Source organism: Loxodonta africana, chromosome 7, assembly GCF_030014295.1.
Source record: "Loxodonta africana isolate mLoxAfr1 chromosome 7, mLoxAfr1.hap2, whole genome shotgun sequence".
NCBI classification, from domain to species: Eukaryota; Metazoa; Chordata; class Mammalia; order Proboscidea; family Elephantidae; genus Loxodonta; species Loxodonta africana.
This window is the reverse complement of record NC_087348.1, coordinates 2643752-2667562: the sequence shown is the minus strand read 5'-3', so window position 1 is coordinate 2667562 and position 23811 is coordinate 2643752. Positions and strand designations below refer to the sequence as shown.

At 55.3% G+C, this 23811-nt stretch overlaps 1 protein-coding gene across 4 annotated transcripts in view; it reads right to left on the bottom strand.

Annotated features, from left to right (window-relative positions):
- KCNQ1 (potassium voltage-gated channel subfamily Q member 1) overlaps window positions 1-23811 on the bottom strand; it is a 361871-nt gene that overhangs the window by 304096 nt on the left and 33964 nt on the right. For all 4 annotated transcript variants that reach the window (XM_064287583.1, XM_064287584.1, XM_064287586.1 and 1 more), the window contains exon 2: window positions 7214-7304. In XM_064287583.1, coding sequence (XP_064143653.1) covers window positions 7214-7304 — 91 coding nt within the window. The remainder of the gene's footprint in view (window positions 1-7213; window positions 7305-23811) is intronic.

Sequence of the window (23811 nt, the reverse complement as noted above, 5' to 3'; positions counted from 1 at the left end):
AGGCTCAGGGCCCCTCAGCACTGATAGCACCTGCCAGACACAAAGTCGGGCAGTGGCTGGAGCCGAAGGAGGACCAGGGAGGCAGGAGAGACACCCGACAAAACACAGCCGCTCATGCTCACATCACGAGTCGCATGGGTCCTGAAGGAGACTTCCTAACCATGATGAAACCACCCCCTTGGCCCAACCCAGCACGACTGGAGATGTCCAAGGCCATGATCCGCCAGCAAAGCCTGGAGCCGCCAACGGAGGCCACGATCTTCACACCTAACCAGCACCAAACCAAACCAAGGGGGTATCTGCAATTGCAGACAGTGATGCCATAGCTGGGACCCCAAAGAACCAAGAAAACGCTACTACAAACAGTGACCGGGTAGTAAAAGCTGCTGGCTCTGAACCTACAGAAACCAATTGCTTCCATGTACACCCAAAACTCCAGAAAATACAGGGGAAGGTCCCACTTGTGACAGAAAATAACAATGATTACTGTTATCGTTATTAGGACTCACTTAGCCAGGATTGTCTACTGTCTCCTTAGAAAACACAGACCCTCCAATGAACAGGTGCCACCACCTTGGACTGGAAGGTTGAACACCACAGAGGTATCAACCTCCCCACACACTAACTCAAGAAACACTGCCAGGCTTTCCCTGGAGCTAAGGCAAGTCGATTATAAAGCTCACCTGGAAGAATAAGCAAGAAAGAATAGGTAGGAAGGCCCTGGAATCATAAGGTGTGCACAGATATTAAATCATATTATAATCGATGTTAACGGACACATGATTGGAACAGTGTGGTCCTCAAAAAAACTCAGTGCCGTCGAGTCGATTCCAACTCATAGCAACCCTAAAGGACAGAGTAGAACTGCCCCATAGAGTTTCCAGGGAGCACCTGGCGGATTTGAACTGCCGACCCTTTGGTTAGCAGCCGCAGCATGTAACCACTACGCCACCAGGGTTTCCAGTGTGGTCCTGGCAGACGAAAAGTCGAGGAGACCTAAAGACGCGTTGCTAGGTGACAGAGCCAGCCCAGAAAAGTGACATACTTGTATTTTCAACAGTATGACATTCTGGAAAAAGCAAAACTAGAGAGACAATGAAAAGTTCAGCGGTCCCCAGAGGGCCTGGGGGAGCTTGGGAAGAATAAACAGGTGGAGCAGAGCATTTGTAGGGCGGTGGCGCTATTCTGTAGGATAGTCTAATGGTAGGTATATGACATTAGAAACAGTGTTAAAACCCATAGGACTATATAACACAAAGAGCAGGCCCTAATGTGAACTATGGGCTTTAGTCAATAACATGTCAATATTGGTTCACCAGATGTACAAATCCACTACGCCAATGCAAGATGTCAATTTTGGGAGAAAGGCTATATGGGGACTCCCAGAGGTACCTCAGAAAAAAGGCCTGGTGATCTATTTCTGAAAAATCAGCCCTTGAAAAGTCACAGGTTCTACGATGACACACGTGGGGTTCACCATGAGCTGGAGTCGACTGAGTGGCAACCGGTGGTAGTCGTTACGGTACTTTCGGCACAGCTTTTCTATAAACCTAAAACTGCTCTAAAAAATGAACTGTATTAAAAAAATAATAAAAAGTCAAAGAGACCAGTGGAAAATACTGAAGGAGATCCATCCACCTGCGTGTGGATATCTGGTATCCAATCAAGATGGCGCCTCAAGTGGGGGATGAAAATAGACTTGTTAATCAGTGGTGCTGGGAGCCGGGGCCACACAGGGAGCATCAAAGTGAGCCCATTCCTCATACCGTATACCGGGATATCCCCAACTAATCAACCCAGACAAGGGCTGAACTCCTCCCTAACCTCCAAGAAGGAAAAACTTTCCAAACTGTGACTCAAAATCCAGAGATAAAGAAGGAAAGAGAAACACAGCTGGCCGCATCATAAACTAGGAGCTTCCCCCGAGTAATGTCAAAAGGACTTGGGGTTGGTACTGAACATTTTGACCAGAGATTCTATAGGAGAACCTGGTCAAAAGGAGGGAAAATGTGAACAGACTTGCAAATTCTCACGGGATACAGACTGTCTGGAGCCATGGAGGCTGAATAAACACCTGAAACTGTTGCCCTGTGATAATCTTTAAACCTGAAGTCATCTTTAAACCAAACAATAGTTTATTTAGTAAAGAATGTCTGCCTCAAATATTGTCCTCTTTTAAGAACTATATGGGATCAAATCGACAACAGGAACTCAAAAGATCATATAGGAAATGTAGGCGGCAGTGAGTTTATGATAATGGGGGAGGAACAACTTGGAAAAGAAAGTTGAGAACGGCAGCACAACTTGAAGAATGTCAGTAACGTCACTGAGTTCTACCTGTAGAAATTGTTGAACCTTGAGGTTGTTTGTCTTTTTGTTGTTGAGTTGTGGAAGCTCTTTATATATTCTGGATAATAAATCCTTATCAGGTATATGGTTCCCAAATGTCTTCTCATTCTGTAGGCTGACTGTTTACTTTGTGGACAAAGTCCTTTGATGCACAAACATTTTCAATTTTGTGAAGAAGTCCAAGTTTGCCTTTTGTTGCTCATGTTTTCGTGTCACAGCTAAAAACCCTACTGCCCGCCTGTCAGTCTGTCCTACTGTGGTGGCTTGCATGTTGCTATGATGCTGGAAGCTATGCCACTAGTACTTCAAATACTAGCGGGGTCATTCATGGTGGACTGGTTTCAGTGGAGCTTCGAAACTAAGACAGACTGGGAAGAAGGGCCTGGCGATTGCTTACTTTGGACACGTCATCAGGAAAGACCAATACCCAGGAAAGGACGTCATGTTTGGTAGAGGGTCAGCAAAAATGAGGGAAACTGTCCCCGAGATGGATTGACACAAAAGCCTCAACGATGAACTCAAATATGCCAACGATCCAGAAGATCACGCAGTACTGGGCATGTTTCACTCTGCTGGACATAAGGTCGCCACGAGCTGGAGTTGACTCGATGGCTACTAACAACCACCGCTACCGCCTAAGAATCCAAGGTAGAAAACTAGGTCCCGAAGCATCACCCTTAAGCTGAGAGGGAAAGGGGAGGTATTGCTTAGGGGCATAGAGCTTCCGTGAAGGGTGATGGCTGCACAACGTGGCAGTGTAATTAACGCCACTGGACCGCACACACAAAAATGGGTGAAATGGCAAAGATTTTGTTATACGTATTTTATCACAATTTAAATGTTCTCAAAAAGGCCTTGGGGCCCCACTGAAGTAACACTGTCAGTGTTGTGGACTGATTTGTGTCACCTAGAAGATGTGTTCAAGTCCTAACTCTGGGGCCTGTAAACACAGCGTAGGAGGTGGCCTTTGTCCGATGTGAGTGGTGTTTGTCCTACAGAAGAGGACAGGAGGCACAGAGAGTCACACAGAGGGAAGACTGCCGCCCTCTCTCTGTGCCCTTCTGTACTCTTCAAAATAACGTTGAAGTCCTAACCCCTGTACCTGTGAACATGACCGTGATGGCTAAGGTTGTGTGTCACCTTGGCTGGGCCATGATTCTCGGTGGTTTGGTAGTTATGCTGTAGTTTGGCAGTTGTGTGATGTCATGGACTGAATTATTCCGCCCGCCCCCAAAATGTGTGTATCAATTTGGCTGGGCCATGATTGCCGGTATTGTGTGATTTTCCTATATGTTGTAAATCCTGCCTTCATGATGTTAATAAGGGAGGATGGGTGGCAGTTGTGTTAGTGAGGCAGGACTCAACCTACAGGATCGTATTGTGTCCTGAGGCAATCTCTTAAGATATAGATGAGAGAAGTGAGCAGAGAAACAGAGTGACCTCATACCATCAAGGAAGCAGCACCAGGAGCAGAGCACGTCCTTCGGACGGGGGGTTCCTGCACCTGAGAAGCTCCTTGACCAGGGGAAGACTGATGACAAGGACCTTCCTCCAGAGCCGACAGAGAGAGAGAGCCTTCCCCTGGAGCTGACACCCTGAATTTGGACTGTTAGCCTACTTTACTGTGAAGAAATAAATTTCTCTTTGTTAAAGGATCACTTGTGGTATTTCTGTTATGGCAACACTAGATGGCTAAGACATATGATGATGTGATCACTTCCACGATGAGATTTGATGTAATGTGATCACCTCCATGATGGGATCTGCTGTGAGTAGCCAATCAGTTGAAAGAGAGTTTCCTTGGGCTTGTGGCCCGCAGTGAATATAAGTGGAGTTTCTTGGGAGGCTTGTGGCTTTTGCTTACACTGGATCCTTGCAGCTGGCTCCTGTTCGTCTGACCTCCAGTTCTTGGGACTTGAGCTAGCAGCTTACCTGTGGTCTTGCTTGCCAGTCTTGGGATTTGTTGATCTTCACAGCCTGTGAGCAAGAGCCATGCTCTCTGACCTGCTGATCTTGGATTCAACAGCCCCTGTGGCTACATGAAGCAGGAGAAGCCTCTATGTTGACCCACGGGCTTGGGATGTTCCAGCCTCTACAACTGCGTAAGCCATTTCCTTGATATAAATCTCTCTCTGTATATACATATATATACACTTTACTGGTTTTGCTTCTCTAGAGAACCCAGCCTAAGACAGTGACCTCATTTGGAAATAGGGTCTCTGAAGATATTGTCAGTTGAGTTATCATGAGGTCCCACTAGAGTCAGGTGGGTCCTAATCCCACCCGAGTGGCATCCTTATAAAAGAGAGGCGACTCAGAGAGACTGGAAGACAGAGGGACGACACCATGTGACCCTGGAGCTGCAGCCAGGAAATGCCAGGGGCCACCAGAAGCCCAGAGAGAGGCAGGAGCAGATTCTCCCTCAGAGGCTCCGTGGAACCGACACTGCCGACACCCTCATCTCAGACTCCTGGCCTCCAGAGCTGAGAGAGAATGAATTTCTGTTGTTTAAAACCCTCCACTTTGTGGTATTTTGTCACAGCCACCTCAGGAGACTCATATACAACCAAGATCCATAAACCCTGCTGTGGGATGGGGCCGTAGAGGCCAGGAGACGGTGCAGGTGGATCGATCACCTCTGCTTGTGTAGACGTCAGAACATCCATGACATGACGTAAACACGCACAAAAGCACGTGGCAGAAAGGGGCCTGGGTGCAGACCTGCCCAGGGCAGGCAGCTTCCTCGGGAACCTTCTGTGTCCCAGCTGGGATGGCCTCTGCACCCAACCTCCTTGGCAGTCTCAGCTAGAGCAGTGATGTGTGTGCGATTTTGTGTTTGACTTTGGGGTTTCTCGGCAGACCATGAGCATTACAGGGGCAGGGATGGTCCACAGTGCACGGCGATGGTTTCTCTCTCAGGGCCCACCTCCTGCCAGAGCTGGGTCAACCCCCGGCTGTGAGGGGCTCCCAGATGGCTGAGGATAGTCCTCAAACCCCACTCCTATTCTTTGAAAAGTTAAACATAGAATCACGATATGACCAGTTCTGCCCTATACGGTCATGGCCAAGGAAGTGTCCTTGAAACAGACCCAGACTTTTAAAGTTACAGGGAACTGAAAAGATAGCCAGAAAGGGAAAAATTACAGGCTGAAGCCCTGCTAGAAACTTAATCTCCTTCTTAGAGAACACAGGCAGCAAAAGCGTTGCATAGCAACCACATCTCTAGCCCTTGGATTTTGAGCACAGTAGGAAGTAGCACTGCCCCACTCAAAGGTGGCAGCACCCACTCAAAGGTGGCAGCACCCACTTAAAAACGGCAGCGCCCCACTCAAAGATGGCAGCGCCCCACTTAAAGATGGCAGCGCTCCACTTAAAGATGGCAGCGCTCCACTCAAAGATGGCAGCTGGCCACACCACTTGGAGTGTGTCCCTCTCCTACAGTCCTGCCAGTAATCCAATCTCATACACCAGGCTCCTGAAAGGGCTCAGCTAGGCCTCTTCCCAGTCTCCCATTCCAGGGCTTCGACCCGTAATTTTTCCCACTGTGGGTACCGTGCCAAATCTGCCAAGTTGTAAAACTTTGAGTCTGTTCTTGTTTTGCTTCGTCAGCCATGACTGAACCAGTTTGGACAGTTGGAAGCCCTGCATAGCACCCAGCAATCCCACTGCTGTGTCTGCACCCCAGAGACTTGAAAGCAGGGCCTCAGACAGACACTTGTGCACCAACGCTCACAGCAGCACTACTCACAGCAGCCATAAGGTGGAAACAACCCACATCCATCAACAGGTGAACGATGGACAAAGTGTGGTTCACCCGTACGACGGAGAGCTACTCGGCCATAAAGAGAAATGAAGTCCTGACACCTGCTACAACGCGGGCGGCCCTTGAAAACATCATGCTGAGTGACATAAGTCAGTCGCAAAAGGACAAATACCACATGATCTCACTCACATGAAATACCCAGAACAGGCAAATGACTACAGACCAACGTTTTTGAATGGTTACCAAGGGCTGTGGGAGGGGTTGGGCAGTTATTGGAATAATTTTTTAAAAAAAGGACTTATAGGTACACAGTACACAAAATGTACCACGCAAAAGAATCTGCTGTCAGAGAGGGGCCCAGAAGGGCTGCGGGGTGGGAGGTGGGACACAGCTTGATGGCTGGAAATTCATTTCATCCACAGGCTGTCCCCATCCCAAGGGACACCACTCAGGCTGGCTGTGCAGGGGCTGCGGGCGTGAGGGCCACCAGCCCCAAGGAGGGATAGTGTGAGGCTTGGAGCCCTACAACAGCCTTAACCCTAACCCAGGACGGTCCTGCCCAAAGGGATGTCAAGCTGAGCACCTGCAGGCTGAGGAGGGGGCACTCTGGGCGAAGCAGAGTGGGGGGCGGGGAACACCCGCAGGCTCCATCTCACAGAAATAGCCCAGGTCAGGGTCACCAGGATCCCAGGCCACCATACAGGTTCAGGCAGGTCTGCAGACCCCTGTCCCTGCTCCATCACACATGTCCTTCCTGCCCTAGCTCAGAAGCATCTCTGCCAGGAAGCCCTCCCAGACTGCCCTGCCACAGGCTCCTCTTACTCCTCCGCCCGCCTGCCTACCTTCATGTCCAGGGCAGCTTGGCATGGTAGACCTCTTACTGACCTGGGTATCCCCAGGACCCAAGAAGTCCCCACACCTTGAGTCCCAGAGCCAGCTGCTGACCAGCAGGGGTATGTGGTACAGGATAGCAGGGTGAGCCCTAGGTGGGCGGGGGAGGTCAGGATATCCTGCCCCACCCACAGGCCAAACGCCTGTGGAGGTGAGATCCCCGGGTGGCAGCTATGACCCCCGTGTCACGGCCCGCCCACCTATACATACCATCCAGAAGAGGGTCCCCATGGCCAGAGTGGCGTACTGCTCAATGGTAGACAGCACGCTGAAGATGAGGCAGACCAGGACGATGAGGAAGCTGCAAGACAGGGGTACGTGGTCACCCCCAGCCTCCCTCTGCCCACTCCAGGACGCGGCCCTCGGAGCCGGCCCCACCCGGCCCTTGCCCCCACCACAGCAGTCCTCCCAGTGGCCTGCCCTGCAGGGCGGTGCTGCCACCCTCCCCCACCCCGACACACAACCTGGGCCTGAGCTGGGGCCATGTCCACTGCCCCTCGGCCCTGACCCCTCCTGTCCCAGGCGTAAGAACTTAAAATGCTGCCAGACCCAAGTGTCCACCCATACAACGGGATGTCACTCAGCCATAAAGAGAAACGAAGGCCTGACGCACACTAACTAGGACGGATGAATCCTGAACACACGATGCCGAGTGAAATAAACCAGACACAAGAGGACAGGTACCGTATCTTTCTACTTAGGTGAGATGTCTACAAGAGGCAAGTCACAGAGACAGAAGTAGATTAGTGGTTGCCAGGGGACCGGGGGGAGGCGCATGGGGGTGATGGCTCATGGGTACGGGGCTGCTTTTTGGGGTGGTGGAAACATTCTGGAATTGATGGTGGTGACCGCACAGCTGTGGATGTGCTTAAGGCCACCAAACCGTCACTTTAGATGGTGACTTGTATGGTCTGTGGATTATAACCCAACAAAGCAGATTTTACAAAACTCTGCAAAGAGCTATGGAGGGTCCCTGGGGAGCAAGGGCACATGGTGCCACAGAGGCCCCTGGCTAGGCTGAGCGCCCTGACGCTGCCACCCACGGGCTAGGGACCTCAACTTCTCCATCTGCACACAGGGTGTCACCAAGCATCCGGGGCTCCCTGGGGGCCCAGAATCTGGGAAATGCCCACCCAGCCCTTGGTGGGGTCTGGTCGAGGTGTGGGCAGGGCTCTGCCTCCCACCGCTCCACACAACCTGTCAAAGGGAGGGCACTGCAAGCCCCCTCAGGATCTGAATCATGCCCCCCAAAATCATAGTGACAAGGAGTCACAGGCAGGGATGCTCCCTGAAAGCAGCAGCTCGCAGCCCGTCTCCTGAAGCCGCAGTCCTCTTCCATGGAGTGTGGTATCCCTGGTGTGGGCCCAGGCTCCCTCTGCCTGGGGGGAGGACAACTCTTGGGTGGGACATCCCGGGCCCCCAGGGTCTCCAACACAGGACAGCAGGGTGTCACTATGTGGCTGTGAGGCACAGACATGGACCCCATGCCCTGGGCGTCCCCTTTTGTCCCCCCACGACCCTTCCTCCGTGCCCTGTGGCCCCATCCTCATCCCAGCCACCCTCCTGTCTTGGCAGGTGACACCCCCACCCTCACGGAATGCTCAGTCCGCCCCCCTCCCCGTTCAAGGGCTGCAGTGCTCCCAGTGCCATGGGGCTCCTGCCCAGGAATCTGCATATCCCAGAGTTGCTGGTCCCTCCTCGGCACAGGTGGGTGCCCAGGCCTCCCAGGCTGGCCCCCACAAAGGAGGGGGGATCCCTGTCTGCACCTCCAGGCCCCAGGGCCCCCCACCCCACACTGTGACCATTGCTCTGCTTGCCCTACGTGGGGCCTGGCAGGAGGGGCACTGGGGAAAGCTGCCCATTATCACGATCCCCGAGGGGAGCCCCCACTCTGGGTCTCCAGGAGACAAAGCACAAAAACGTGGAGGATGAGCCCATTGCCCAGGTGCCGTTCCAGGCGGAGGGGCTGTGGGGGGACCGGTGTGTCCTGCACAGAGCTCACTGTCTTGTGTGAGTGGGGTGTTCATCAGAACCCCTGGAAGGGACCCACCCCAGACTCTGGTGCAGCCTGGCTGCGCCGCACCCCAAGGCTAAGCCTCTGCTGGATTGTTTGTTTTGATTTGCAGCAGGCAGAGAGGGATTAGAGCAGGCCAGCCCAGCCAAGAAGAGCCAGAGTAGGTGCCAGCACGGGCAGGAGACGCCAAGCACGTGACCCTAGACCCCACGGCCGCCCCGCCAAGGCCCCTGGGCACACTCCTGCCGCAGTTCCCCGCGGTCACTTGCTTGGGGGCTGGGGGACAGCAGGGCTGCCGGATGTGTGGCCAGGCCTGGGAGTCGGACACCAGCCGGCTGAGTCTCGTCAGTCCTCGTGCACCGGGAAACCTCAGACAAGCTTTGAGGGGTATGGGGGATGCCGCCGCCTCCTGTAAAAATGGGCAACACCGTCCCCAGCCACGGGCCTCCTGAGAGCACAACGAGGTCCTTTCTTTCTGCAACAGGAAGTGCCCGGAGGAGGCGCGCCGCCACTCCAGGGACCGACCACGGCCTGCAGCAGCCGGCCCTGCCGGCTCCACAGCCACACCAGCCCCCACAAGACCCCACAAGGTCACAGCGTCGGACCATGCCGTTCTCACATGGGGTGTAGATGGGGAAACAGAGGCTCCCAGAGGCCAAATCTCCCCAAGGTGACGTGGTGATTACTGAGGAGGGGACAAAGGAGGCTCTGGCCAGAGGAGACGTGGGCTGTCCCCACCCTGCTCAGCCAAGGCCCCTGGAGGTCAGGCCCAGGGAGAGAACATTCCTGCCCTGCAAACACACGTGTCGTCAGGTGTCCTGCAGGTGCCCAGCCAAGGCCACAGGGAGGGACAGGTGCCAGGCTAGCAGCGAAGTGCTTAACCACTATGCCACCAGGGCTCCTTTTTACTGGTGTTGGGTGGTTCTTAAGCCTAATGCCTTCTGAGTGTTATAAAAAGAGCAGAAGAGACAGAAACACACACACAGAAGACAGGCGTCATGTAAGGACCCACCTACAAGCATCTAAGAAACGCCAAGAGGTAACAAGAAGCAAGGACCCTCCCCACCTAGAGCTGACACCCTGACTTGGACTCCAGCCTCCAAAACTGTGAGACATAAACTACTTTCTCAAAGCCCCCGCTTGTGGTACCGGTGTCACAGCAGCAGGACCAGGCACTGTTTTGTTCTGTTGTACACGGGGTGCCCATGAGTTGGTGCCGACTTGGCACCAGCTAACAACAGAGCTCCGTGTGAAGGAACGCACTGGCCCCTAGTAGGGGCTGGAAGCTCCATGGCGCAGCCACACACAGGATGCCAGGAGCTCACGGTGCTGGTTCCACCCACATCCTCACACCTGGCAGTGCTCCGGAGACACAAGAGACTCAGAGTGAGTAGGGGATACTGCTGCTGGGAGATGCTGGACAGTCACACCAAGGAGGGATGGGCCAGCCAGAGGAGACCTCGTGAGGGCAGGTCTGGTCAGCCACCTCCTGATGGTGAAGCAGCTGGTGGCAGGACCTGGACCGTCCCCCATGAGGTGTGCCTTCAGGGGGCATCCTCACCCTGAACAGCTGGTGGAGTGGACATGGGGGCTGTGGGCAGGTGGGGGGACCACATAGGGCTGGGAGCCCACCCCAGGGCTGGCCGGAGAAGATATCCCCTTGAGGTCAGGGGTCTGGTGCTGGTTTATAGCAACACGCTGTGCCTTCTGAAGGGCAGGCGGCTCTTGGTGCATCTGAACGCACACGCCAGTTTCAGAAAGAACCACAGAGCACGCCCACTTTCATTCACTCAGCCCTGTCCTGGGAGAAACCCAGGCTCACAGAGGCGGCAGGGACACTGTGGAGTGCCCAGCCGTGGAGCCAGACGCCACCCTCATGTCTCTGCAAGGCTGGCCACCTCCCATCCCAGCTCCGTGTCCCCGGGCTCAGACAGAAGCCAGTCCCAGGTGCCCAGACCTGAGAAACCAAGGCCCCAGGGCAGGAGGGTTGGATAATTTCCTGGACTGGGTGTGGGGCCAGCGCAGGGTGGGGAGAGGTAGGTGGGAGAAAAGACGCTGACAGCACCTCCTCTGAGTGCCGCCTGGCCCGCCCGCCTTCCTGGGAGGCCACCGCTGGGGGGAGCACAGTGCCGGGCCCAGGGACAATGCCTGCTTGTTCCCCTTGGCAGCTTGACCTCAGAGTCTCAATCACGGCACTGGCCCTGAAGGGCACCTGGAGCGTTATCAGACATCACTCCCATACCTGCAACTGCCAGGGGCCCCAGGAATGCGGAAAAATGCAGAAAGTCTTGCCAAGCTTGGTGGCAGTGGGGGCACCCAAGGCCTGGGCCCCATGGGGAGCAAGGGGAGGGTGACATGCCCCCACTTTCACACCTGTGCAGACCCTGGCTAGACCTCTCCATGGTTCTGTCAGCCCAGGCCAGGCCCCCGAGGCACCTCCTGGGTGTGCCAGGACCCCAGCCTGCAGCGCCCCTTCAGGAAACTCTGTCAGGGACTTTCCTGTCCATGGAAAAGCACCTTTCAACCCTGGGACACTCCCACCTTTAGAAACATCTCCAAGAACCACGTGCTTCACACGCAGAGAACACGTGGCCAGCCGAGGGCTCCCTTAGAGTGCCAACGTGAAAGACCCGTGCAGTCGAGGCCACACTGATTGTAGCCAAAATCCTGCAAAGTTTAGAACATTACCGGAACTTTTTAGAGAACTTTAAATGCACGGTATTTGTAAGTTTACCTTACTGGGCATACAGTACTTGAGTTCGAGCTTTGTGGGTCTGGGGAAAGCATTATGCATAAAAAGGAAACAGAGGCAATGGTATTTCCCACAAGCACCAGCGACCAGAGGTGCTGGGGGTGGACTGTGGTGGGCGTGGAGGGATATTTGAAGACCTCCATGGAGGGCTGGTTACAGATGACAAGTTTGTGAACTGAGCCTAAGGCAGGTGGGATTTTGAGTGTGACTTTAACACTCAAAGGTCTAAACCCCAAACCCCCCGGCCCAGGAAGGAGACACTGTGAGGCCAAGGTAAGGGCAGGGGCCCAGCTGGCACACTGCCCACCCACTCACTGCCCCCATGCCAAGCCTCGCTGCTGCCCCACCTGGGGAGGCAGACACTCCCTGAGAGGTTGGACTCCCCGAGGGCAGAGGCCTTATCCCGCCAGCGTTGCTCCCGGGGTCAGCATTGCTGCATCTTGAAAAAAAGCAAGCCTGTCACAGCCCTGGTCAGCCCCCAGGTAGAAAGGACAGCCAGCCACCACCAAATGAGCACCATTGCCCAAGGTGAGCATCAAGGCACCTGGCGTCTGCCCCAGCCTGTCCCTGGACGCTTGCCCGCACCCCAAGGCAGCTGTGCGCATGCCCTCCTCTGCACCAGGCAGAGAGCGTCACAGGCAAGGAGCCACCTGTCCCGGGTCCCCACCCAGGCTGACCAGCCCAGAGCCCACCCACCTGCCCACAAGCACCCTGAGAGTCGGGACCACAAGTACAGCCACCGGCGGGACACCAAGGCTCCGGGTTAGTGTGGGACATACCCACAAGCACAGAGGTTGGTGCCACCCCAGGCCATGGCCTCCAAGCAGGATAGAACTGGGGTGGGATGCCAGTCTGGGCAAGGAGGGGCGAGTGACGGGTGGATCCTGGGGAGCTCTGCCCTGCAACCCAAGTGAGGCCCATGTGCCATTCAACATCTTTCTCTAAAGTAACTTTTTTTTTTTTTTAACAAAACTACCTTGAAAGTTCCCTGGACCTCACTGCCTTGGTGAAAGGTGGCTGCACGCAGACACTCAGCAAAGGCACACCGGTGTCCTGAGATTGCAGGCCGCCCTGCTCCATGGTGGAGCAAGTCGGGGGACGGAGGACAGAAGGGCTCACGACCTGTCGCCCTGAGCCAAGCCTTTGTCTCTGCAGCCAGAGGTGAGGCGACTGCAGGGGTGGGTGGTGGTGGTGTTGTAGTTAGGTGCCGTCGAGTCGGTTCCAACTCATAGCGACCCTATGTACCACAGAACAAAAACACTGTCCAGTCCTGCCCCATCCTTACAATTGTTGTTATGCTTGAGCCCGTCGTTGCAGCCACTATGTCAACCCATCTCGTTGAGGGACTTTCTGTTTTTCACTGACCTTGTGCTTTACCAAGCATGATGTCCTTCTCCAGGGGGCTGATCCCTCCTGATAACATGTTCAACACGTCTCAAGTATGGTCTCACCATCCTTGCTTCTGAGGAGCATTCTGGTTGTATTTTGGGTGGGTGGGGGTCCCCAAAAGACACATCTACCCAGGACCTGTAAACGTGACCTTATTTGGGAAAAGGGTCTTTGCAGATGTGAGTAAGGATCTCATCTCGAGAAGAGGTCACCCTGGATTACCTGGGTGGTTCCCAGATCCAATGACGGGACACACGGGGAAGATAAGACAGCCATGTATCCGCAGAGGCTGGCGTGATGTGGGCACAAGCCAAGGGATGCCTGGGGCCACAAGAAATCAGAAGGGGGCAAGGCAGATCTTCCACCCAGCCTCCAGAGGGAGCGTGGCCCTGACAACACCTGCCTCCACAACTGACCCAGAATAGATTTCTGTTGTTTTAAGTTTGTGATACTTGGTCACAGCAGCCCCAGGAACCACCATGAGGACAGAGGTGGGTGTGGGCTGGGGCTGGGTCCCCTGGAATATCTGATGACCCTGGGGCTACAAGAGAGACAGGGCAGCCCCCTCTGCAGGGAGGCCACTGCCAGGCTGCGGGAACCATGTGCCGGAGGCAGCCACATGGTATGTTGGCCCCGGAGCCCCCAGCTGCTCTGCCATGTGGCAACAGTCAGCCCTGCCTGGCCCCAGGGACAGCCACCTCTCACAAGGACGACCACGACAGCCACTGTCCTGTCTCCCCACTTTCCGTCTGGCCATCACACCTTAACACCCCATCTGCTAATATCTATGACAGCATGGACTCCCGCTGGGCTACAGGCCGGACGCCCTTCCTCAGGCAGCCAGAGATAGGGCGTGACCCCAGGACCACGGGGGTGACCCAGTGGCCCTGTCTACCTGCCCCCCCCAGCACTCCCCTTCTGTCCTGTTTTCTCTAGCACACCGAGCCTCAATTCCTTAAGAGATTTCAGTCCGGCAATGCAATCTGAGCCCTCGATGGCACAATGGGTGCTGGGTGCAGTGGGCAGGTTCAGTTTCCACCCTCATTGTCTCGGGAGAGCCCGAGTGCACTGATCCCGTTAAACACTGGGCCCCTTAGGGGATTAATCTAACCCACACACAAGACAGACTCCCTGGCCTGAGGGCCCTGATGACGCTTTTTCCAAAAGGGATCAAGTAGGCCAGAGAAACAGGACCCTCCCACTCGCCCTCCGACCTCTGCAGGCCCCACGCTGAGGCCCCCAAAGCCCTACAGCCTGCAATGAGCTGACGCTGTGCTCATGGGAGGGGGGCAGTGGTGAGACATGGGCACCCACCAGATGAGAGTGGCTAGCAGTGTTCCAGCACCTTCCTCCCGGGGACCCGGGCCTGCCTCCCTGGACCCTTCCCCAGCGGAGGCCCCCAGAAGCTCAGAGTAGGGGCTTCTCGTGTCAGACAGGTGTTGGGGTGATGCTGCTCCGGCCCCGGGACTCTGTCCTTCCCAGGGGCAGCCCCCGCTTCGGTGGAAGACCACCACAAACTCCAGTTTCTGGCGCCAACCACCCCGAAGAGCTTAAGCAGTTGCCTGGGCCTGAGGGACTGTCCCATGGGGTCCAGGGAACTGTGGGTGGGCCGTCGCTCCCCGTATCCCTTCTCTGGATCCCCACTGCCACCATCCCCCGGCTGCCGCCAGGACTGCACCTACCTCTGCAACAGACACCCACCGTCTCCCAGTTCCAAGGTAACATCCACCTCACGGCAGGAGCGGTCCTCAGAAAACGCAAACCCGTCCAGCCCCCCCAAATAGGAAGACCCCCAAACGAAGTCTGGACTCCCATGCACCTTCCTAGCACCTCCCCTCCCACCCCGACCCATGCAGGCCTGGGCTTCCCCGCTAGGCCACGGGGGCTCCTCTGATGCCCCCTCGGGCCCCACAAATCCTGCCTCCTCCCTCAGACACTGGCCACCAGGGCAACTGCCACCCACTGCCATCTCCCCAGTGGATCTGAGGGCTTGTGGAGGCAGGGCCCCCTCTACAGGCCTGGGTCGTAGGCAGCTCCGTGAGTGTTTGCTGAGTGACCGTGAATGTTGAGGTTGAACGAAGGAGCTCAGTGAACGGAGCTCTCGGGCCACCTCCTGCCCCTACCTGTCCACAGTGAGCGGCACATCTCCAGGCCAGAGGATACAGAGCTTGGGGTCCTGGGCCACGGGGTCTCCCAGCTGGGCACAGCTGTGTGCCAACAAACACCATTGACAAAAGCAAGTGGTAGGCCATCATCTGCAGGCCCCTAGCCCAGAGTGTCTTTGAGAGCCCACCTTGCTCTGGAGGAGTGGGGAGACTGGGTGTGTGTGTTTGGGTTTATCGGTCTGTGTGTGCGTGTGTGTGTGTGTCTCTGTGTCTGTGTGCATGTGTGCGTCTGTCTCTCTGTGTAGGTCCTGAGTGTGTGCGATTCCATAGTGAACCACTATACCATCAGGAGCAGGCGACAGCCAAGTGCAAACATCAGGCTGTGGGAGTTGCCCCCGGACTGAGCCTAGACCCTCTGGTCCCCGTCGTGGGCCTGCCAGGCTCTGCTCCCTCAGTGCCAAGCCTGGACCACATGTGCGTTCAACAATCAGACGGCTGGAACCTCCTCTGCAGAACCAGGTTCACATCTGTGTACCAGCAGGCCTCGTGTCCAGTGGGCCAAAACCCCAGAGTGGGGGAGGGTGGAATCAGTAGCACTAAACCCCGCACCTGAGCAGCTGGCCAGCTGGCACTCACAGGAGAGAACAGGGAAGTTCAGAGGGGTCAAGTGACTCCCCCAGGGCTACACAGCACTCACAGACCAGCAGAAAAACCACAACACAACCCTGAGGGCTAACCAGGAGTGTGGAAGCCGGGCCACCTGGCCCTCCACCCCCATCCTTGAGGGGCTGGCAGGGGTCCCTCTGGGTTGCTATGGTCACTGCATTGGGCATATGGGGGGCCTGAGCGCTCCGAAGAGGAGGCCGGAGGGTATTAGGGCAACTTAGCAGAGGGGCAGGCCCACCCAGGACCTGGGTGGCGGGCTGTGTCCTCCCAGGAAGCTGGCCACACTCCGCCTGGCCCCAGGCCAGCCTACCCACAGCTGATAAAATCCTCTAGGAGGATATATTTAGAAGGTGCCACAAGAACAAGCTGAAGTGACTCACAGACGGTGGCCTTATCTGTCCGGGGCACACATCCTCTTCTCTGTGATGGAATCAGAGAGGCCGCTAGGGTGGCTGGCCACCCCTGTGCACATGCTCTGCCGGCCATGACGGGGACATTGGCTGGCCTCTGCAGGCCTCCTCTGATGCAGGGTGGGGCAGGGCCACCATGCCAACACTGCCCTCTGGGGCATGAAGGTGTGGCCAGTGGTGCTGCCCTGGCGAAGAGCATGGTCCTGCTGGGAGGGTGCTGGCACAGTGAGGGTGAGCAGGGGTCCATAGACTTCTTGGCCTCAGGCCACTTCAGCCAGGAGCCTGAGAAAAGCAGGTGAGCTGCCAGGCATGGGGGGATTGGAGAGTGTCACAGGCACGCCGGGGCTGCTGCAGCCAGGCCCACGTACTCACCTGTGACTGCAGGGCAGTCCCACTGCTCAGGGCTCATCCGTACTTGGGAAAGTCCTTCCTCACATCTAACCTAAGTCATTCTTGCTGTCATTTAGTCTCCAGCAGAAGGCAGGCTTTGGCCCACTACTGGGGACATATGGGATCCCTGGACACCTCTAGGGCTGCTGTGAAGCCTCTCTGAGCCTCAGTTTTCCCATCTGGGAAATGGTGAATGTACAAGATATGTGTGCTCATTGAAGGGTGGCTGTGATCACCACTGGCTTGGCCAGTTCCTCTGAGGCTCCTATGGGCACCAGCTATGCTCTGAGAGGGACCAGACTATGGAGGCTCAGCAGGGGCCCAAGGCTGTGTGGGGCAGGAAGGACCTATGAAGCAGTTGGCTCCTGCACTGCCTCTCCAGGTGGAAGCTCAGTTCACAGTCCTTCCTACCACCCTAACCAAGGCCAAAGCCCTTGGGGACCAGGTGGCACAGTGGGGCAGGCCCGGCCCCACAACCCACCTCAGTGCGTTAGGGTCTTCATGACACACCCGGGGACAGGGAACACAAGGCCTGTGCCCTCTCTGCAGGGTTGGGGGGTGGGCAGAACAAGCCCAGGAGAGGGGAACCGAGCCAGTGAGGCCGGGCGTGTGCTATTCTCATCACAGATGGACACAGCACGGACCAGGTGGCAGGGCCACAGGTGGAGGTGGGTGTCTGTGTGGATGTGTGCGATGGAGCTGCCCACCCACAGGCTGCACACACAGGAGGTGCGAGCACTGGCACATTCTATCTTTGTCCCTGGACAAGACACAGCTGATACCCAGGGCAGCAGCCGCTCTGCAGGCTCCCCAGCAGGAAGCACTGCTTCCTCTTTCTCCAGCTGTCCCAAGACGCACGCCTACTCCCTCTGTCTGCTGCTCACACTCTGTCTGAGTCCCCCAGGAGCTGCACTATCTGCCCTTGACAGACTGGTTTGTCACTCATGTGAGCAGGAGGAAGAGTCCTGGGTGGACGTGAGGGTCTCTCCATGCCCCTCAGCCACTGCCTTCACAGAGAGGGGTGGAGGCAGGTGGGTCCAGGCCCAGAGCAGGTTAAGGGTGCCCCCATGACCGCTCTCCCTGAACTTGGACCCGGGGTATAGAGATTTTTTGGACCAGGCTTCCATGGGCCCCCAGACCATGCCCAGCCTTCACCAGAACCAAGTGTCACTCGGGCCCAGAGGAGGAAGTTCTAATGTGCAGCAGGACAGGCCTGGCCGTTGGCATTCCTCCCTCATCCCCACGCCGGTTACTCAAGCACCCCCAGCATCCCTGAGCTGCCAGTTGGCAGCATGGCCCTGGCAGTAGGAGGCGGGTCAGCACTTCCGCCCAGCGACACCAGCCAAGCACCACCACCCCCCACTCACTGTAAATGTCTTCCAGGCCTGGGAGTGGCCCTCGGCTAAACCAGGTCCCAGGAGAGCAGCTGCCCCACCCCAGCCCACCTGGAGGCTGACGGTGGGATTTACACCAGGGAGCTGCTGATAACAACTCCCACCCCTCATCAGCCCCCCAGGGGCTCCCAAGGCCCTTAGAATGGCACCCCCTCTGTGCCCCCTCCCCAGGGTCTCCTCCTCTCCAGGCATCGGCCAGCCCACACCACACCCAACTCAGGGCTCCTGCCTGCTGCTTTGCCTTCCCGGAAGCATGCCAATGGGCCTGGCTCGGGATAGACTCTCGGGAGACTGGGATAGACCAGGCAGACACAGAGAGTAGAGAGGGTAGACCAGAACACAAACACACAGGACAACTGACTGTGAGGTCGGCCTCGAGGCAGACAGAGGATGGTAGCACTGCCAGGGATCGGGTGTCTGTAGGAGGGAACAATGAGGCTGAGGTAGGAGCAGAGCTGGGAAGAACATTCCAGGCAGAGAAAGCAGCATGTGCAAAGGCCCTGAGACAGATGTCGGGGATGGAACTGTGTCCCCCAAAAGGAGATGCTGACATCCTGTGAACGACACCCTGTTTGGAAACAGGGTGTCTGCAGATGTAATTAGTTAACCCGAGGCCATACTGGAGCAGAGTGGGTCCTCTCCCATCTGAGTGGTGTCCTTGTGAAAGAGGAGGACAGAGACACAGCGGGAGGTGGGGGGACGCCGCGTGAGGACAGGCACAGACAGGTTACGCTGCAGTCACAAGCCGAGGAATGTCTGGGCCCCCCAGAAGTGGGTGAGATGAGGAAGACTTCCCCTGGAGAACAAGGCCCAGCTGACACCCTGATTTCGGACTTGTGGCCTCCACACTGTAAGACAATGAATTTCTGTTCTGACGGGCCACCCCCTTGGTGGTACTTTGTTACAGCCACTTCAGGAGACAGCAGAGCACAGCTTGGTGGGCTTGAGGCCAGGGGCAAGGGGGAGAGGGTTGTGCGCAGTGAGGTCAGGGAGCGTCTCCCGGACCAGGCAGTGGCATCTGAGGTGCAGAGCCTCCTGAGATCCACAGAAGGGAAGGCAGGGCTGGCCACACCATGACATTTCACATCCAGGCACCCACCAGGTACCCACCAGAGAGGCAGGAGAACAAAGCCCATGCTAGGATAAGCCCAAGTCAGGCAGGAGGCGTCAGCAGGCAGGTCCCCCCCTGGCCACCCCTGTTACCTCTGCAGCATCTCCCTACAGGTCCCACCGGGCTCCTGCTATGTCTGTCCCTTGGTCTGGCTGGCAACAGCCAAGCATCCTCTCCCCGGAGCATCTCCTGGCCCAGACCCACAGAGCTGCCCTCTGAGGAGGGAGGAACAAGCCAAGAGAGGGGAGAACCAGGCGTCAATCCCAACACCAGGCCGGCCGGCCACAGCTGTTCTCGAGCACACCCTACCCTGCCGTTGCCCAGGACCCTGGGCAGGAACAGCTGCTTACTGCCCACAGCCCAGAACAGCTGGGTACATCCTCCTGGCCTCCCCCCACATCTGCCTGGGACAGTGATGCCCCCTGACATGGAAGACTCCAGCCTCCAGAAGTGGGCATGGGCTTGGGGCACAGGGAGCCCAGGCCAAGCTCGCCAAGACCCAGACTCACGCTTGTATATGGGGACTGAGAATGTGCCCCACATCACCAAGCCCCAGTTCAGTTCCGAGACTCTGGCTCCCAGTAGCCCCAGAACCACTGGACATCACGGACCCTCCTCTTGCCCCCGAGTGTGCCCTCTGGGGGCCTCACTTTGCCCTCTGTCTCCATTGCTGGCTCCCTGTCTGATGGCCTGGCCCTCTCCTGCTCTGCACACATTAGGCCCCAGGGTGGCCCCGGTCAGGCACCTGCCATCTACACATGATGTCACTGACATGTGACCCCACCAGGCCCTTCCCAAGCTCCTGCCTGGGATCCCATGGTCCCCACCTGGCTGTCTGACCAAAGCCTTCACACAGCATGTCCCAAATGGGCTCCTTATCCCACCCTGACCCTGTCTCCAAAATGGAACCTACTTCGACCAGGTGCTCAGGCAAACACCTGAGCGTCATCCTCCACTTCTAACCCGCCCCTCCCCCCATCCAATCCATAAGCAAACACCGTTGTCTACGGCAGTGGTCCTCCCACCCTCGTTCCAGCCCCCCAGAGCACGTGGCCACCAGCCCCCAGGCCCCTCCGGGAGCCGCCTCCTGACAGTCTCCCTGCCCCCATCTCAGAGCCAGAGGGACCCCGTGAAAGCACAGGGGACTGTGGTGAAGACGGGTGTGTCATGCAGGGACCTGGGCAGCCGTTGCGGAGAAAGAGTAACTTAGGTTCATGCCTCACGCACACACAGGGCAAATGCTGGTAGACAAAGGCGGTGAATGTAAAGAACAAAGCCCCAAATTCTGGAAGAAAACACAGTGAATCCCCCTTTAACCTGGGTGTAGGGAAGGCTTTTCAACCAGCAATTACAGGGATTGTTCATCTGACCAACATCCCAGACGACTTCTCGTGGCAAAGACACCACAAACAAGTCACCACCAACTGTCATTGAGCCGATTCTGACTCACAGTGACCCTACAGGCCAGGGCAGAACTGCTCCATAGGGTTTCCAAGGCTGTAATCCTTACAGAAGCAGGCTGCCGTACCTTCCTCCTTTGGAGCTGATGGTGGGTTCAAACCACCAACCTTTTGGTTAGCAGCCGAGTGCTCAACCACTGCACCACCAGGGCATCTGCCCAGGTGGGAGGAAGTGTTCCCAACACACACCTCAGCACAGCCGTAGACTGACAGACCCAGAATGGAAAAGACTCTTGAAAATTGAGGGATGAGAGGCCAAACCCTGATAAAAAATTGGGAAAAGGCATGATCAGACAGCTCATGCGTGTGTATGCATGTGTACGTATGCATGTACATGTGTGCTGTGTGTGTGCGTGTGCTGCCATAACAAAGCACCACACAGTGGGTGATTTACTCAACAGAAACGTATTCTCTGACAATTCTGGACATTAGAAGTCTGAATTCAGGTCTCAGCAGGTCCGGGCTCCCTCCGAAGGCTCTAAGGGAGGATTTTGGGGGTGGCCAGCAATCCTTGGCTTGCAGCTGCAGCGTGGCATGGTGGGTTTTCTCTGTCCCTTTAAGTACCTTTTCCTCTTTTACAGGACACCATTCAGACAGGACTAGGAGCCACCCTACTCCAGTCTGACCTCATGTTAACTGACAACATCTTCGAAGACCCTCCTTCCAACCAGAACAGAAATAATGAGAATGTCCACGCATTGTGAAGGATGTAACCAGCGTCACTGAACAGCTTGTGTAGAAATTGTTGGAGATATAAACAGCTGTGTTAGTCATCTAGTGCTGCTATAACAGAAATACCGCAAATGGATGGCTTTAACAAAGGGAAATTTATTTCCTCACAGTAAAGTAGGCTAAAAGTTCAAATTCAGGGCATCAGCTCCAGGGGAACGCTTTCTCTCTGTCAGCTCTGGAAGAAGGTCCTTGTCCTCAATCTTCCCCTGGTCAAGGAGCTTCTCAAGTACGGGGACCCCGGGTCAAAGGATGCGCTCTGCTCCTGGTGCTGCTTCCTTGATGGTATGAGGTCCCCAACTCTGCTTGCTTCCCTTTCATCTCTTGAGAGACAAGAGGTGGTACAGGCCACGCCCCAGGGAAACTCCCTTTTGGATCAAGGAGGTGGCCTGAGTGACCCTTTTAACCACAGGCAGAGATTATGACCAGGAAAATCACAAAATAGAGGACAACTACACATGGCCTAAACAAGTTGACACACATTTTTGGGGAGACACAATTCAATCCATTACGCTCAACCCTTTGGCCCCCAAAAATTCATGTCTTGCAACATGCAAAACATATTCACCCCATCACATCATAGCAAAAGTCTTAACTCCAAGTCCAAAATCCGAAAATTCTTCTATGTCTATGAAATCTAGAATACAAGTTATCTGTTTCCAAAGGTACAATGGCAGAATAGGCACAAGCTAGACGTTTCCATTACAAATGGGAGAAACTGAAGGGAAAGAAGGCGTAACAGGCATCAAGCAAGTCAGCAGAACACATTACATTAGTTCTCAAGGCTCTGAAAATAATCCTCTGTTCTCTGAGACCATTCACACAACAGCACTGCCCTCCAGACTCTAGGTATTGGCTACACTCTCTGGATTCTGAGTGAAGGCCCCTTGGCCCTGGGCTTCAGCTCCGCCTTCCAGTCCCACTGGGACAGCAACCCTGCTCCCTTGGCTTTAGGCGCACCATTCTCCTAGTCCATCTGAGTGGCAACTCCACCCTTAGAAACACCAGAGGCTATGGGTCCACCTTTTGAAACCCCTGAGGCCATGGCCATACCTTTTGAGACTGAGGCAGCTCAGCTTCTTGTGTTCCTTGCCTCTTCAGCTTCTGCTTCACGGTTTCTTGGCCTCCCGGCTCTTCAGGCCTCACATCCGCATCTGCCCTCCTGGGACAAGTGTTCCAAAGCTCTGTAGCTCCACCAATAAGTGCCCGGAAGCATCCTACTCCACCAGGAAGCCTCCTACACATATCACTCAGCTCTCTCGCTCCATGGGTCAGCTCTAGCGCCTTCTCACACTGGTATCCTGGTCCTGCTACTTCTTGTTTTCTGCTGTTGCCACTTCTCTGCCACTGCAGGTTCTCTGCTGCTGCTGGCCCTCTGTCGCTGCTGCTCCTCTATCGCTTCACAGTTTCAAAACCTGTTCCACATTTTAGGTATCGGATAGAGTAGCACCCCACTCCTGGTACCAAACTCTGTCTTAGTCATCTAGTGCTGCTGTAACAGAAATACCACAAGGGGATGGCTTTAACAAAGGGAAATCTATTTCCTCACAGTAAAGTAGGCTAAAAGTCCAAATTCAGGGCGTCGGCTCCAGGGGAAGGCTTTCTCTCTGTCGGCTCTGGAGGAAGGTCCTTGTCCTCAGTCTTCCCCTGGTTGAGGAGCTTCTCAGGGGCAGGAACCCTGGAGAACTACACGTGGCCTAACCAAGCTGACACATATTTTTGGGGGGACGCAATTCAGTCCATTACAACTGCTGCATAAACCTTCACCAAAAACAAAATAAAATATTAGCAAAAAAAAAAAAGACCCTTTTCCAAACAAGGTCACATTCACAGGTAACAGGGCTGGGACTTCAGCCTATATTTGGAGGGGGGACACAATTCTACCCATAAGATTGTGTGTACATACATATATATGTATGTACATATTATTGACCCTCAGATATGTAAAAAATTCAAACTCAGTTATAATTAGATAAACACAAATTAAAGCAATGCTGAGACGTCATTTCTCAGCTGTGAGGCTGGAAAAAATACAAGTGTGATGACCAGCTATTGGACACTCTGTTGGCGTAGCTGAGGGAAACAGGCCTGCTCATGCTCTGCTGATGGGAAGGCAAACTGGTCCAACCATTCTGTGGGAAATTCGGTCACACCTATCCCAACTACATACCCACCTGGCTTTCTATCCAGCATTTGAATTGCTAGGAATTTACATACTTCTAACAATACAAAAATGCATATGCCAAACACTGTCAGGAACAGGACAATAACCTCATGCCTACAAGGCAGACCAGATAATATGACTATTCAAATTTACACACCAACCACTAATACCAACCCAAAAAGCCTGTTGCCATTGAGTGAATGCTGACCCATAGCAACCCTATA